Source organism: Fusarium odoratissimum (genome assembly GCF_000260195.1).
Source record: "Fusarium odoratissimum NRRL 54006 unplaced genomic scaffold supercont1.38, whole genome shotgun sequence".
Lineage (NCBI taxonomy): Eukaryota > Fungi > Ascomycota > Sordariomycetes > Hypocreales > Nectriaceae > Fusarium > Fusarium odoratissimum.
In genome coordinates this window covers 196,952-212,772 of record NW_022158721.1, presented here as the reverse complement: position 1 = coordinate 212,772, position 15,821 = coordinate 196,952, and the positions used below count along the sequence as shown (strand labels likewise).

At 48.4% G+C, this 15,821-nt stretch overlaps 8 protein-coding genes across 8 annotated transcripts; 6 read left to right on the top strand and 2 right to left on the bottom strand.

Annotated features, from left to right (window-relative positions):
* Window positions 1-1,072: 1,072 nt before the first annotated feature.
* Window positions 1,073-2,865, top strand: FOIG_14114 (uncharacterized protein; the record flags this gene model as incomplete). Its single annotated transcript, XM_031215316.1, has 8 exons — window positions 1,073-1,175; window positions 1,227-1,393; window positions 1,683-1,704; window positions 1,962-1,981; window positions 2,190-2,325; window positions 2,354-2,598; window positions 2,649-2,720; window positions 2,776-2,865. The coding sequence occupies 8 exons, from the start codon at window positions 1,073-1,075 to the stop codon at window positions 2,863-2,865; spliced, it is 855 nt and encodes a 284-aa protein (XP_031055034.1).
* A 270-nt stretch (window positions 2,866-3,135) lies between these two features.
* Window positions 3,136-3,572, top strand: FOIG_14113 (uncharacterized protein; the record flags this gene model as incomplete). Its single annotated transcript, XM_031215315.1, has 3 exons — window positions 3,136-3,172; window positions 3,235-3,327; window positions 3,376-3,572. 3 exons carry the CDS (start codon window positions 3,136-3,138, stop codon window positions 3,570-3,572), a joined length of 327 nt encoding a protein of 108 aa, XP_031055033.1.
* Window positions 3,573-4,062: 490 nt separating this feature from the next.
* FOIG_14112 (uncharacterized protein) lies at window positions 4,063-4,949 on the top strand (the record flags this gene model as incomplete). Its single annotated transcript, XM_031215314.1, has 3 exons — window positions 4,063-4,349; window positions 4,401-4,708; window positions 4,755-4,949. The coding sequence occupies exons 1-3, from the start codon at window positions 4,091-4,093 to the stop codon at window positions 4,947-4,949; spliced, it is 762 nt and encodes a 253-aa protein (XP_031055032.1). The 5' UTR covers window positions 4,063-4,090.
* A 468-nt stretch (window positions 4,950-5,417) lies between these two features.
* FOIG_14111 (uncharacterized protein) lies at window positions 5,418-6,581 on the top strand (the record flags this gene model as incomplete). Its single annotated transcript, XM_031215313.1, has 2 exons — window positions 5,418-6,144; window positions 6,206-6,581. 2 exons carry the CDS (start codon window positions 5,418-5,420, stop codon window positions 6,514-6,516), a joined length of 1,038 nt encoding a protein of 345 aa, XP_031055031.1. The 3' UTR covers window positions 6,517-6,581.
* Window positions 6,582-7,319: 738 nt separating this feature from the next.
* On the top strand, window positions 7,320-9,372 carry FOIG_14110 (uncharacterized protein). The gene is made up of 2 exons (XM_031215312.1): window positions 7,320-7,474; window positions 7,672-9,372. The coding sequence occupies exon 2, from the start codon at window positions 7,883-7,885 to the stop codon at window positions 9,227-9,229; it is 1,347 nt and encodes a 448-aa protein (XP_031055030.1). The 5' UTR covers window positions 7,320-7,474; window positions 7,672-7,882; the 3' UTR covers window positions 9,230-9,372.
* A 74-nt stretch (window positions 9,373-9,446) lies between these two features.
* On the bottom strand, window positions 9,447-10,395 carry FOIG_14109 (uncharacterized protein; the record flags this gene model as incomplete). Its single annotated transcript, XM_031215311.1, has 1 exon — window positions 9,447-10,395. The coding sequence occupies exon 1, from the start codon at window positions 10,272-10,274 to the stop codon at window positions 9,447-9,449; it is 828 nt and encodes a 275-aa protein (XP_031055029.1). The 5' UTR covers window positions 10,275-10,395.
* Window positions 10,396-11,898: 1,503 nt separating this feature from the next.
* Window positions 11,899-13,960, top strand: FOIG_14108 (uncharacterized protein). Its single transcript, XM_031215310.1, has 8 exons — window positions 11,899-12,201; window positions 12,255-12,299; window positions 12,349-12,407; window positions 12,454-12,619; window positions 12,674-12,786; window positions 12,833-12,892; window positions 12,940-13,194; window positions 13,241-13,960. The coding sequence occupies exons 1-8, from the start codon at window positions 12,033-12,035 to the stop codon at window positions 13,826-13,828; spliced, it is 1,455 nt and encodes a 484-aa protein (XP_031055028.1). The 5' UTR covers window positions 11,899-12,032; the 3' UTR covers window positions 13,829-13,960.
* FOIG_14107 (uncharacterized protein) lies at window positions 13,871-15,514 on the bottom strand (the record flags this gene model as incomplete). Its single annotated transcript, XM_031215309.1, has 2 exons — window positions 13,871-14,901; window positions 14,954-15,514. Coding segments are annotated over 2 exons (1,463 nt in total), but the record flags the coding sequence as incomplete, so codon positions are not given.
* Between the last annotated feature and the right edge of the window lie 307 nt (window positions 15,515-15,821).

The window sequence follows — 15,821 nt, the reverse complement described above, 5'->3', positions numbered from 1 at the left end:
ATGGCTGGTGCGATGTGCACTCAGCACAGTGTCAGCCTGGATTGAAACCCCACGCTCACGCCCCTCTAGGGGTATCGAAACGGGGTTCAGAACATCGTGTCAAAAAGACCGGCAGGGGCAGCGGGGATAATCCTGTACAGGTCGGCATGGGTATTCTATTTCTGTCAGTATAGCTGGCGGACGCTGGTGAGGCTCGTGTCTTCTTATACCACAAGGGGAGGCAGACGGAGGTGCTGTATGTGAGTAAAAAGAATCATTTAATTATGAAAATGCAATACTCATCCGAACAGGTGAGTACAGTTTACGCCCGTCTCGGAGATAACACCCTAAGGAGGACAACGGATATTACAGGCCCAAGCCCTGACCCTAAGACGCGTTCGGCTTGGCACCTTCTCCCCGTAGCTCTCTCTCGGTTTTATGCAGAGGCGTCTCGTAAAGACAGCCAATAATATTTCTCTGCGTATATTTATGTAATTACTTCCATTTCCGTTAATTCCGCCCATTGTGCCAACAGATTCTCAGAGTTAAGCTTTTAGACGTACTACGGGAATTAAGCGCCAACATACAGTGCGCACCCTTACACTAGCTTGACTCGGTAGGTCAGATGTACCTGGCTCCGTGAAGCACGGTAGACAAAAGTCGAGTAACAGACAAGGTGCTGCTCAGGAGGGACGGCCAGCACTGTCATTCTTTCACAGTCGGTCAGTATCTGCTTCCATGCCATGCCTAATCAAGAGTGCTACAAACCTTGGAAGTTGGCTGATGTCCAAGAATATAAACCTAGAGCTAGTGTCTGAAAAAACGTTATGACTGATGGACCGTAATTCATCGCTCATAATGATGTAGCCCCGGGTCGATCCGGTACCTGCCAAATCCCCATGTAATCCTGATTATCATTTCCCAGCATGGAATGGCACATGTGACCCTGCCCAGCCTCTATCCCTCGAGCATCTAAAATGACCCAAACTAAATTTTTCCCCCGTTTTCTTATTCCTGGCATACCCATCACATCACATGGCATTTTCGGATGCCTATTGTTACTTCCCCATTTGGGCGCGTTCATAGCTAGGATATGCCTGTCCAGCAACAGCAAGGCCGTCAGCAAAACACCAACCTTTTGATCCACGATATGTTCCGCGGCGGCGACGACACAACTGTTCACTGGGAACCAACTTGTAAGAAACCACAAAAGCAAATCACCGTCGTCCCATAGCTGACAAGTTCAGCTCAACCAGCTGCTGTTGCGTGGCCTGTAGAATGTCTTGTGTCTCGTGAAGCCAAGCGCCACTGTATAACACAACAAGATGTAAACAACCTCGTGGACTTTGGCAGCCTTAAATACGCGGATAAGATCAAGGATCGGCTCGTCTGTCCCATATGCATTGGCATTTTTGTAACTCCAATAATGACGCCCTGCGGGCACCTTTTCTGTCTGGAGTGCATACAGAAGCATCATAGAACACGCCAGTGCTGTCCGCTGGATAGGAGGAGGCTTCAGGCGAACAGAATACGGCTTGCCAAGGGCGTAATGGATGAGGTTGGAGGCTTATATGTGCTGTGCCCTAACTCCAAGCTTGGATGTACCCGTGAGATGAGGCGGGATTGCTTGGTCCAGCATTTATTGTCCTGTTACTATGCCGCTAATACCATACCGGCAAGGTGTAAATCACAAATAAATACAGATGTTCCCTGACACAAACCTTTGTAAGTGGTATCGTTCTAGACGCCTCTTTCTTTCACCCAGCGAGATCGGTGAAAACGCTTCGAGTTAGTGTCGCTACATATTTGTCTTTAGTTTCTGCAAAGGGCAGCTTTTACGAAACGCAAATCAACAGTGCTAACGACAAGTTGTTCATTACTCTTGTGATGACAATTTTTACAAGGATTGAATGGACACAAACTCAATAAATTCCCGTAGAGCAACCCCCGAATATTGCAATGACATGGGCCCACTGTAATAGTGCTCATCTTCCTCTACGAGGTAAGTGGTTACAGTGGCTGAGCAATTAGATTCCCGCTTACTTACCGACCTGCTGATGCCTGGTGATATCTTCCTCGAAAGACAGCCTGGCCCTTCAGTACTGAGCGCACGCAGCTTTGTGATATGCTTCTGACAACGAATCCTTACGTATATTACGAACCATCATTTCTCAGTGACAAAACTTGTCATGGGCGCTACAGTCTCTCAGCTATGGGCTCCAGAGCCAATTGCAATTGGGTTCATTGGCCTTCGCTCAGCGGGCAAAACGACGATTGTGCACAAACTAAGCGGGAACCAAGAGCCAGCGATGCCATCTGTCGAAAGCGAGTCTCCCTTTCCTACGAGTGGGAGTCATCATACTGACATCAATAGCTGTCGAGATCACTCCTGTGTTCCAGGGAAACCAACAGTTCAAACTCTTCGATTACGCTGGAAACCCTCACTGGAGGCCATGTTGGAGAAGTTTCATGTCCAGGCTCCGAGGCGTCGTGTTTGTTATTGACAGCACAGACAGGGAGGCTCTACAGGAAGCAAAATTGGAATTGGTCGGACTGTTGAAGGAAGAAATGCTTGAACAGCAGCCATTTTTGGTGCTTGCTAATAAGCAGGATGATCCAGTGAGAGAAGCATCCTGACAGGTGCCATCTTGGGAACTGACATGAGACAGAAAGCCATGAGCGCCGCGGAATTGACTGAATATCTCGATATACAACATTATCTTGACAAATCATCGAAATGCGTCAGTACCAGCCTGACATCGCACTTTAAAGCTGATGCTAACGCGTAATTTACAGCGCGTTCAGCCCACGAGTGCCTTGACCGGGGAAGGGTTGGCTGCGGGTCTGGAGTGGGTGCGAAACGCATTAAGAGAGCATCGCGAATGATGTATCTCACTAAAATACTGTTGATGTGAGGATATTAAGGAGATGCCTTTTATTTCATCATTCAGAGAACCACGATGTCGTGATAACGCATTATCGATACGCGACCGCGTTCGCCAGATAACATTCGGAACCGCATTTTTCCGGGCTTATCGTGTCCATTTGTCAGCCAGTCTCGAAGATCAGCCCACCAAATGCCGCTGATGCCGACAAGCCTCATCAACCCAAAAGCTTGTTTCCAGTGTATCATTGATCGCCATTGACATCGCAAAAATGGCTGAGCACCCTTCATTCACTCTCGCCGGTCTTCGTAAGTCACCCCACGACCTCACCATGTGATCTGTACCCCAATTGACCATCCTTCATCTGCAGTTGCCGCTGGCGGTACAGCTGGCTACATCCGCACTCGCTCTACGCCTTCTCTCGTCGCTGGTCTTGGTCTCGGTGTCTCATACGCCTATGCTGGTAAGCGCTCTTCTTCCTTACGAGGTGTCTAATGCTGACAAGATGCAGGCTACCTTCTCAAAACCAACAAGGACTACGGATCTGAGCTTGCTCTCGCCAACAGTGTCCTCTTGACCGGCTCAGCTGTGCCTAGAATCATCAAGACTGGTGGCCGAGCTCCCGTACCGCTTCTTCTTGGTGCTGCGGGCGGACTTGCGACATATTACTACCAGAAGAAGTTCCGTGAGTTTCGATATGGAGTCTGAGAACGTTGAGCATTGGTGGATCGATGGAGCAGTGGCAAAGGAACAATATCTCACTGTATTATACTGTACGATATAGACAATCTGTCCCAGGAATTATGTAGTTTATGTAAGATCCAAGAGACTATTGATAGTTGGGCACAGAACAGGATTTATAATACAGGCTCTGAATCTTAAGCAACGTGACTCGGGGTTATCAACGAAGTCCTGTAATACACTCCGCAATCTCCGGAATGAGAAGTACCTGTGCGATATGGGTGTTACATCGACATCCTCTATGCAGAGTTTGACCACGCTTCTCAAGGTTTCAAGAGCGCCTGCGTTCAGATGGTTACCCTACGCTAGCCAAAAATAGCTCAGACGTGTCGGCTGAAACTCACACTAACCTAAACAAGAAGTTGTAAGTCTTGGCATTCCATGGTGCTTAGTAACTAACGAAACATACACTCCGCCTCCAGTGATCAAACCTTCCGTCGACCCAGCTTCTCATCTCCCGGACTGTACTGAGAATTAGAACCAAAATGCCGCGTAACTTCCAATTCGTCACCGTCTCTAACCCAACAGAGCCTGTCCCCTCTCATGTTAGGAGCTTAACTCACTCCCATGCGGTTCGGCAAAGACATGCCAAGGAGAGAAGACTACGAATGCAGAAACACCAGAAAGACATGTCCAGAAATGCGGAGAGTAGTTCTCTGAACAAGGTCCTTGGCTATGGCCGTGATCCATTTGACGCCCTTCCGAAACAACTCTTGTCTCATGAGAACTTTCTTCTCGACCATTGTATGTTCGTCCCTTCGTTCATGCCCACCACTAACAATACTTACTCTGCAGATGTCCGTGTCGTCGTTCCACACAACGTCAAGACATGCCGTCTATTTAACCAGATGAACGACCATGAAGCACAAGTAATGCGCGATTGGGTCGGTCTCGCCATTACAGACAGCGATCTTCTATGCTCCGTAATTCTCCTCGGCGCATGCCGTCACATCCTTAACAGCAATCCCAAGTCTGGTTTGACTCAGGTCGCATTACAGTACAAATACAACGGTCTCAAGGCACTGCGCCATGCCGTTAGTGGCGCTTCACCGACTGTTAGTGCGTTGACTATTGCAAAAGCTTGTGCTATGGCTTTGGATGAGGTAAGTTTTGTGCTATGTGAAGAGGTTTCGTCTAATAGATGAGTAGGTTAACTTTGGTGAGGCTACTGTTGCGAGACAGCATATTCAGGGTGTGTTTGCGATGATAGAAGCTGCGGGGGGTTCTGAGTGTCTTGATGGGACGGGACTGCTGAAGCGTATGTATCTTAGATTTCTCGAAATGCGGGAAGGTCCAGGGCTACAGTTACCAAAGGGTATTGCTTACTCCAGCCACTGCTGGTAAGGCACCATAGAACCGGCACCATAGAACCCATGATTCAATTCCTTACGTCAGTTTATGTTTTAAATACATATAATTACAACAGACAGTCTTGCTGCGACATGTAATCTTCTCTGCAATTTCGTATCAGTGGTCCTAACGGTTGTTAGTGTCCACTTTGCCAAGCCTTATGACTTCCTATTCAAGTAGAGAATGCCGGCACCGAGAATATGACCAACAACACATACCAGTCCAGGCCATCCACAAGATCATTTCTATTCTTTTGGTTTCGGTGAGCGTGTTTCCCTCATTATCAAGCATCAGCTGGTTTGTAAGCTCTCTCATGAGAGCTGAATGGTATGGTGACATGTCCTGTCCCTTCTCAGCTCTTGCAAGCTTATATATATGTATATCGATGCGCCACTTGAACTCGTCCATCTCAAACTCACAACTCACATAACCTTCTCATCTTTCAAAAACCAGTCTATCACCATGTCTTCACCTCCAACTGCCATCCCCACCAGCTCCTGGGTCCTCGTCACAGGCGCCACAGGCTTTGTCGCCAGCCACGTTACCCGTCAGCTTCTCCAGCGCGGCTACAAGGTCCGAGGCACAGTCCGTGACCAAGCCAAAGCCCAATGGCTCATTGATGATCACTTCAAGTCTTATGCCGAGAGTGGCACCTATGAGCTGGTCACTGTTCCTGACCTGTCTGCTGCTGGAGCTTTTGACGAGGCAGTAAAAGGTGTCTCGGCTGTTGCTCACATCGCAAGTGTCCTTGACTTTGATCCCAACCCCAACAATGTCGTTCCCCAGACTGTCGCAGGAGTAACCTCTGTCCTCGAAAGTGTATCCAAAGAGTCATCTGTCACCCGCTTTGTCTTCACTAGCTCCATCGTCGCAGCAGTCTTCCCTACCGCTGACCAAGACGGTGTCGTCGACCGCAATTCGTGGAACGAATTTGCTGTCAAAGAGGCCTGGGCTCCACCACCTTACGAACCCTCGCGTGCAATGCTAGTCTATGCTGCTAGTAAGGTCGCTGCAGAACAAGCTCTATGGAAATACGTCGACGAGAACAAGCCTCAATTTGTGACCAATGTCGTCAGCCCTTCAGGTATTTTGGGCGAGCCGCTTCACGAGAGACATGCAACTTCATATGGGAACTGGATCTATTCTCTCTTCACCGAGAAGAGGGAGATGATTGACACGTTCCAAACTGGTAGGTCCCATTCATCAACCCAAATCCCTCCCTCGCAACACACTAACATTTAACTACCAAGCATTCTTTGTCGATGTCCAAGACGTCGCCCTCATCCACGTCGCTGCCCTCCTGGATCCCGAAGTCAAGGATGCGCGCCTCCAGACGTGGGGCCATAAAGCTCACTGGAACGATTTTTTGCCCATTCTGCGGGAGCTTCGACCGCAGAGGAAGTTTATTCCTAATTACCCTGAGACGTTCTACCTCAAGCTGTCGACTGACCAGTCTGAGTCCGTTGCTCTCTTGAAGAAGTGGGCTGGTCAGGATGGCTGGAAGCCTCTGAGGCAAATCATTGCAGAGGCCATCAACAACCCCTGCTGGAAGACTGAGTAGAAACCTGATGAGATGTAGCGGGACTTTTAGGTCGTAAGGAATTTGTGGAATGCACTTTTAGAACAGATATGAGCTTGGAATAAAGAAATTATAAAAACTTCTAACCAGTTCTAAATACCCGCTCAGTGTCATAAACCACTTTTAACAATCTTTAAATTATGAAATATCAATAGGTAGACTTTTAAGTAAACTAAGCTATTGCACGATTTCTGCAGAGAAATAGAAATTGAGCTTTTTTTTATATAAACTAGGACAGACTTATAATCAAAGCACAATATATAGCAAATTACAAAGTAGGAAGTGTAGGCATGAGGTCTACATCGAGGTAGCCTGAGCAAAGAATTCTCCATTAACTACCGGGTAGGCCAGTTAATCGACAGAATAAGACAGTCATTAACGCTAACCTCTTGACATGAAGACGTGCTGATAGTGCGGAGATTGGCTATAGCACTAACGCACCTAACAACTTGTTATCTACACCTAAGCTCTCATCAACGCATAAGATTACTAGGCCCATTGCCTCATCAATGATATAGTGCTATTGAGGTCAACTAAACTCTACAGAATAGCGTGGATTTTACCGATTACTCTAGAACCTTATACTGCAACATGAAAGTTTCCGGAGCTCTGGGTCAGTCCCTTCATTCGCATTTGCACATGTACTTTCTGCCAATTCACAAATCGGGCAGCTGAATCGTTGGATTGAAACCCCGCAATTGACGACGGAGCTAACGATGCCAACGCACAAACGCATGCACGCACGCGTAACGGGCGACGCCATTACTGGAATGGAAGCCGATGAACTTTGTTAAATGGTGTATGCCACTTCAAGGTTCAACTTTCCAGCCTTGGCCTAATACCGATGCCCGTTTGGGCCATGCCACTCAACAGTGGCTTCATCCATCTCCATCATCATATCAATATCACCAAGACAAAAACACCGCCCAGCAACAGCCCAGTAAGTATTTCTCCGCTAAAACATCACAAGGCACATCTCCCATCCAACGTCATCCTCGGAAACAAAAATAAACCCTTCCCTCCGTCGGAGTCTGTACCTACCCTTGCCTCAACCCCGCAACTCCAACGGAAAACCGGACCAATCTTGCGGACTTTAGCTCCTCTAATTGGTCACGTCGGACAAGCTAGTTCGTCCAGCCACCAAACACTCATCGTCATGACTGCCAAACTAGGCTGTGAACTATCGAAATGGCATCTTCCAAGCCTTTTTGAACCATGTTTTCTGGGCGCGGCTGACGGAAACCTCGGCTCGACGTCATACGTAATGTGATGGGGGATTGAGTTAAAAAGACAGTAAGTCCGCCGTTGACCCAAGGTTTGGTGGACTTTCATTACATCATACTTCACAATGGCTCTTCATCGTGTCCTCACCTTCTTGAGTCTTTGGCTAGGCCTAGCTGCTGCTGCTCAAGGCCATCTTCACAAACGAGCTGTTTCTTCTGAACCTCTCCCACCCAGCGAGGATCCATGGTACACGGCTCCAGAAGGCTATGAGAATAAAGAGCCCGGCACTATTCTTCGTCTACGTCCTGCACCGGGAAATTTGACTCGCATCACTGGAAACAGCTCTGCGACGTATAATATTCTGTACCGCACTACAGACAGCCAGTACAAGCCAACATGGGCCGTCACAACGCTCTTTGTGCCTAAGCTTGGGGCCAACAGCACTGCTGCGACCCTGTTCAACCAGAGCGCTTTGCTCTCGTACCAAGTTCCCTATGATTCAGCAGATGTGGATGCTAGCCCCAGTTACGCAGTGTACTCCGCCGATGGCGTCAGCAGTCTCGAGCTTTTCAACGCTGCTTTAGGTCTTGGCGTGTTTCTCAGCGTTCCTGACTACGAAGGTCCTCTTGCGTCGTTCACGGCAGGTGTCATCTCGGGCCACGCTACCCTCGACTCAATCCGCGCTGTTCTCTCTCTCGGTCTAGGTCTGAACACAACAAACCCTCGCGTTGCCCTGTGGGGATACTCTGGTGGCGCGTTGGCTAGTGAATGGGCTTCTGAACTTGCTGTGCAATATGCGCCTGATCTTCAAGACACAGTCGTTGGTGCTGCGCTTGGTGGCTTGACACCTAATGTTACTGCTGTCTTGGATGCTATTTCCGGCAAAGACGCTGCTGGTCTTGCTCCAAGTTCCATCCTCGGATTGACGAGCCAGTATCCTGACGTGCAAAAGTACGTTCTCTCGCAATTGAAGACGTCCGGAGAAAACAACAAGACTGCCTTCCTAGCTGCCGAGAACTACACCCTCGCTGAAGCAGGCGCTGCATTTGCGGGAGTCGATATATTTGACTTTTTCAAGGACGGCGAGAAATTATTCCGCGATCCTCGCGTTCAGCGCATCGTCAACCGCGATGGTATAATGGGCTACCACGGCGTTCCCCAATGGCCCATCTTTGCGTACCAGGGTGTACATGACGAGATCAGCCCTATTGCCAACACAGATAAGCTCATTGAGCGATACTGTGATGTAGGGGCTAATATCTTGTATCAACGAAATACTGTTGGTACGCACTCGCAGAACTTCGTGCTTAATGCTGCTACGGCTATTCAGTGGTTAGCTACTGTTTTGACGGGGCAGTATGACAAGGCGTACAAGACGGAGGGATGCACTATCCAGAATGTCACGAGGAATAGTACTGCTCTTCCGTTGAGGAAGAGAGGTATGCCTATGAGGGTTTATGATTTGTGGTAATGGGCTATGAGAAGTTATGATGCTTGGGTCTGGTGCTGATATGACGGTGTTCTGGGTCGAGATCGATTGCTTGCTCTACATAATGTCGTATAATATTCTATCAGTACATACTAATGCTATTTCTATTTTGGGGACTTTCTATACTACCTGTGAATACTGTCGAGAGGCCGCTAGATGCTGAAGGGCAACCGGCACTCTCATGATTTTGACATCACCCTTACCAGGCATAAAAGACAACAGCAACAGCAAGAAACCCAACAAGATAAGGTCCAAGAACCCCCATCGAGACCCTCATAAGCTTCGCCATGAGCCTCTCCATATCCTCACTATGCGTCTTCCGATCATTGACCCTAGGAAACTCAACATCCGGTACATCCTTCCCCAAAAACTCACAAAGGGGTTCCCATCCATCACCAAGCGAATACTCCAACCGTCTCTCCTTTGGTACAGCTTCCCGAACCTTGCTATAAAATTCCTCATACGTATGCCTCGCATTAGCGGGCGTAATGGCCTCCACAGAGTACTCATCCACAGAGAAGAAACCGGCGAGAATCTTCCTCATGGCATGCAAGGCTCGAAAACGCAAAACATACCACGTCAAGAACTTTTGAAGCCAGGTTGCCTCAAACACAGAGACCAATATCTCCGAATGAAACGACGGCCACCAATCTTCGAATTTCCTCTGGACAATGACAACTTTTGCATCGGGATGCACCTTGATGAGCTCCAAAGTAAACGTCGACGCTATATCAGTAGCAACATCGTAATCACCCCATAAGCTCTGCCAATCCTCTCTGGTGAAACCTGGGCGAGGACCGTTGTGAGTGTAGTCTGGGAGATGGATAAGGTGAGGAAAGGTAGCTTCCGCTGCTTGCTCGAGTTTCCCCCAGGGTTCGTGCCATTCGTTGTGTAGAGCGTGATGGGCTTTGTAGCCGAGGATGTGGTATGCTGCGGCCATGGACGCTGTTCCTGTGCGGTAAAGACCTGCGTGAATGATTTTTATGCCGTCCTTTGGCGGGCTGCTTCTAGCGGCGAGGGACGCCATTCCGACCCGGTAAGAGAAAAAGAGTTAAAGCTGAGAAGTGCACAGGGCTGAAAGAATGATGGGCTTAGTGGGTGAGGATCATAGCGTAGCGTTGAGAGAAGAGTATAGTCTCCGTGTCAGTCGGGTTTATGTAAGATTATGAGTAGGCAATGGATTCTGGAACGAACTTTGAGAATCTCACTTCCACCAGACTGATCGTCCGTCGGAAACAGCACTGTATGCCGGTTTGAAGATATTACGTCCGTTCGAATGAATACGTGTTCTTGCTTTCGTGTACGGTTTCCCAACATCGTTTCCCCGCAACGTGTAACGGACCGGGTTCCCAGATGAACAAAGTTTTCGGCATATCGTATAAGGTTTCAATATTATTTCCTATCTCGTTGCCACAGCAGTAGCACTCCATGGGTTATTCTCATTTTGGAAAGAAATTGAAACCGATTAGTCGTCTGAAAGCTACAGAGTAGTATTTAGTATATTGATAATGGTTAGCTTGGCCTGGCTACGATATGTTGCACGGATATAAAGGGCTTCGGTAGTACAAGGTGAAGAGGGGTTAACCACACGATGTATTTAGTCTGGAAATAAACCGCATTTAGAAAGGCTCAAAAACTAGTAATTGGTTATCCTTCCATAAACAGATACACAAAACCACTGCTTGAATCGTGATGATGGCAACATCTCTATCGCGGTCTATGACTCCTCGATGAAGGAGAAGGAATCTTAACAAAACGAGTAACAACATGTAAATGTATCGATACCCTCTACCATTCAAGTATCAGCTGGCAATCACGAAGGTATACCTGAAGTAATAGTCATCGTTAAACGTGAAATAGTAGGATCTCGAGGCACGAGGCCTCGATATGCATGCGCTCTTGGCCGGGCTTGATTCCCAGTAAAATACGAGACCATACATACGTTCTATACCTATTGTTTACGGTTTTATTCGTGACTCGAAATAGATGGGATTGCTAACTGATGTCTGTAGGTTGGCGGAAGAACCAAATATTGAACCCGATAGACTTTCCAGGGCTGCTAGTGGCACTAATCCGAGCTCTATTCCGATTTGTTATGCAGCTTTGCTATCTCCTCCAGTCTCATTCGCTCAATTCAATATAGACGTCAAAAGTCCAATGTTGGAAGTCTTTGCTCTACTCTGATATTCCACTGAAATCCCACGTTCTTGGTTCCCCACGCTACCCCAAGTGGGTAAGCCAAGCCGTTATCACAAACGCTCCCATTGGCTCGATTGAGATCACGACAGAGGCTACTAACATGGCGACATGTCAACTTCACGTCTTAAAGACAAAATCTTCACGAAAATGGTGATGTCATGGAAGTGATAAAGTCCCGGCAGTGGTTCATTCTACGCGTCAACGTCATGTTTGGGTCGTTTGGGGAAAATGCTCCGATCGATGCATCTAGATTGTGCATCCATCACTGTACTCTAATCTCTCTGTGCATCGCTCTTAATTATAGAAAGAGCAAGAGTTGTTGCAGATCTTGTCGAGGTACTTTTGATGCGGTAGTGGCTAATGTGAGAGTGGATGTACCGCTACTTATGTGTATCGACGTTGCATCGAAATGACAAGTTGAAATGGATGAAACCTCATGAAGATCTGAACAAGGGACGTATGGTGCAATAATACTAGACTGAGACACCATTCTCACCCCGCAAGCATATTTATTCGACAAGTTGCACCTTAACTTTCAAGTTCCTGACAATTTATCTCACAGAATCTCGAGACGCGGTTCTACACGATGGCCGCTGACCTGAAGAACGATTCGCCGCCGGACCTCAGTGATGAGGCCGGCACAGTCGATTCTAGCTCGCCAATAAATGAGAAGGCACTGCTTCGCAAGCTTGACTTAAAGCTTCTGCCGGCAGTTGGGATTCTGTATCTGCTGTCGTTCTTGGACCGCAGCAATGGTATGGATGATCGCAACAGAACGGCGTGATGTCGAGCTGACATAAACGGATAGTTGGCAATGCTCGCATTGAAGGAATGATTGACGATCTTCATATGTGTAAGATCAACAAGTGCGTGCCTGGAAACTGGATTCTGACATTTGACAGCGGGTAATGAGTATCTCACCGGTCTAACGCTATACTTTATCGGTTATGTTCTCTTCGAAGTTCGTCGCCTATCATTGCCTCCAAGCATGTATCTGACAGCTCCAGATCCCCTGCAATATTATCCTCAAGCGAACTACGCCCCGGCTTTGGCTTCCAACACTCACCGTGGCCTGGGGTATTGTCGCCACTCTGCTCGGTATCGTGCAGAACAAGACGGGTTTCTTCATTGCTCGATTCTTCCTGGGTGTAACTGAGAGCGGATTGTTTCCCGGTAGGTTCACTTGTGAGGGCTTCTGTTTGGAATAATTGTACTGATGGTGAACAGGTGTTGTGTACTACTTCTCTATGTGGTATAAGCGACGCGAGCGACAATATCGTATCTCGCTGTTCTTCAGCGCTGCATCACTCGCTGGTGCCTTTGGTGGTATCTTGGCATATGTAAGTCAACTTGACTTCATTCAGGCAGCTAGACTAAAGGAATCAGGGGATTGGTAAGATGGCAGGTGTCGTCTGGGATAATGGCTGGCGATGGATCTTCATCTTGGTAAGCCGCTTCGCCAACATTCCCCAGGTCAAGCTGACGATAAGCAGGAAGGTATCGCCACAGTAGTAGTCGCCGTCGCGGCATACTGGTTCATCGAAAACTACCCCGATACATCAAAGTTCCTCACAAAATCGGAGCGCTCCTTCATTCACGAACGCCTGCATGCAGACAGTGACGCGATTCGGGAAGAGAAGTTCAGCTGGGCTGCCGTACGTGAGGCATTCCGTGATCCAAGTTGCTGGCTCTATGGGCTGGGCTTTCACACTATGAGTCTACCGCTGTACACACTTTCGCTTTTCCTGGTAAGACACCTTGCTCTTAGGTTAGAAGTCCTACTAACGGAATTAGCCGACCATTATTAAGGACCTGGGATACAAAGCAGCAGTCGCACAGCTCTTGACAATCCCGCCATACGCCGTCGCCTTTGTTACAACTCTAGGCGTCGCTATCGCCTCTGAGAAACTCGCTAAACGTGCCGTCTTCATTGCGGGTTCCGCTGGTGTCGCAGCAATTGGCTATATCATCCTTCTCGCCAATACCAACCCCACCGCTAGACCTGGAGTCTCGTACGTTGGAACTTTCTTCGCCGCAGCCGGAATCTACCCTGCTACTGCTCTTGTCCTCAGTTGGCCAGCCATCAATGTGTCTGGACAGACGAAGCGCGCTATCGCGAATGCTATGCAAATCAGTATTGGAAATCTTGGTGCCGTCATGGGAACGCAGCTGTATCGATCTGGTGATGGGCCTCGATTTGTAGTTGGGCACTCTATGGCTTTAGGATATCTTGTTGCTAATATTGTGGTTGTGAGTATACTTGGTTGGAGATTGAAGAAGCAGAATGATGCTCGGGCAGCGGTGAGTGAGGAGATTAAGCACGTTGGAGAGGTGGAGGACTGGAGAGGCGACACTGATCCCCGATGGAGGTTCGAGTATTAACTTGAAGCGAGAGATAAGAGAATAGTATGGAATATGGCGGTGGGTGGCTTTGAGAATGGTTCATGGGAGTAACGATGATCAGACAAAAAGTATGTAAATTGCCAGTACCAAATGCCAATACCCTCCAGCCGACTACGTAGCAACATGCACTCTCCACCAAGCCACTCGTCCCTACAGGCTCGACGTCGCCCTTGCTCTCAGGCTAGCGCCAACCTTCCACAGCAATAACGGTGCAGCCAACTCAAGCGCCAACTCCGCAAACGCCATCGCACTGTTTCCCCATCCATATCCAAGCGCGGCATACATCTTTGGCGTAAACAGCGGGAACAAGAAAGCAGCTAAACTGCGAGGAAACTGCTGCGCCGCGATAGCACTTGAAGTATGATCCGGATAAGCATCGATCAAGTACGCTTGTAACGGCATACCAGAGATCTGCATGCCGAACATGGTGATGAACATGGCTACATCGACCCATGCCCAGTGAACTCTGAACTCAGCGCACCAGCCATAGACGATGAAGCCAATTGGCGCGATGAAAGCGCCCATTGCCATCAGTGGTACTCTGTTTTCTGGTAAATGCTGGCCATTGCGACGCTCGGTTCTGCGAAACCAGTAGTCCATCAACGGAGCACCGAGTTGTGATCCTGCTAGTTCACCCAAGGCACAAGAGATGTAGTGCAAACCACTTATCTCAACAGATTGTCCGTAATGCTGTGCCCAAACCTCTGCGAAGCTTGAGAGCACGATATACAAAAGACCATAGCCGATAGCGGAGATAACAGCCGCCACTTGGATGATGGGGTGGAATGCTAGAAGACGAAGGGGACGGGTCACAGCTTGGGTTAGGACCTTTCTCAAAGTATGTCCCCCCTGTGTGCGTTCTGCGTAGGTGTAATATGGCTGACCCGTCTCTTTACGCAATTTCTTAGCCCGCCTCTTGAGAATTGCAGGGGCATATGTCTCGCGGAACGTGGTGAAAGAGATAGCAGCCATGGCGACTTGGAACATCGAGGTCGACCAGAACATCCATCGCCATGAAATTCTATCAGTCATGAAACCGCCAATAACTGGGCCTTTTATAAGAGTTAACAACGTGATGTTCAAGGGAATGAGGTTTAGATTTACCTGTTGCGGCGCCGATGAGAGGAATGACAGAGTACCATCCAAGAGACTTGCCACGTTGGTCAGGACGCCAGATATCACCTAAAACACCACCTCCAAGTGCATAAACAGCACTTGCGCCAAAGCCAGCGAGGAAGCGAGTACCGATAAGCATCTCCTTACTATTTGCAAATCCGCACGCGAGATTCCAGACAAGGAACCAAATATTAGAGACATGAAGAATGGTCCTCCGCCCATAAACCTCAGACAAGGGTCCAATGACAAGAGGACCAAAGGCAGTTGCTAAAAGGTAGATACTCAGGGCCATGACGGATTGGGTAGCTGTCATGTTGAGGTCTTTGGCGATGACGGAGAGCGCGGGGGCCATTACTGTTGAAACGAGAATGCGGTTGAAACCTGTTATGGAGAGGACGTTTGTTACAGCCCATTTTCGCTTTTCTGGCCAGTTCTTGGGATTATCGCTGTCGAGTTCATTGAAAGCGACGAGGTATGGATCTGGTGGGGTACTGTTGAGTACACCAAGCTCAGTGTCGAGAACGGGTTCTTTCACGTCCGCAGTCATCTCAATAATAGCATAGATAGCATGCTCAATCGAAGATACGTTGCTAACGTGAAGATATTTATACCCCGCATCACACGCAAAATTCACAGCCGGAGTCCGATTCCTCCTGGAAAGGTAGTGCTTACGGAGGTAGCGCGGAGCTATCGGACGTGATGTCTGATTATCAGATCCTTCTTATCAGATCGGCAAATTAGCGGCGTTACTTCCATCACCAAGCGAACCAATGTGAGACAAAGTGGCTTGCTGAAACCTTGCAATTGTCGGGGTTGAATGACTCAACGTGTGAAGGATTCGAGGCTAAAGACAAAA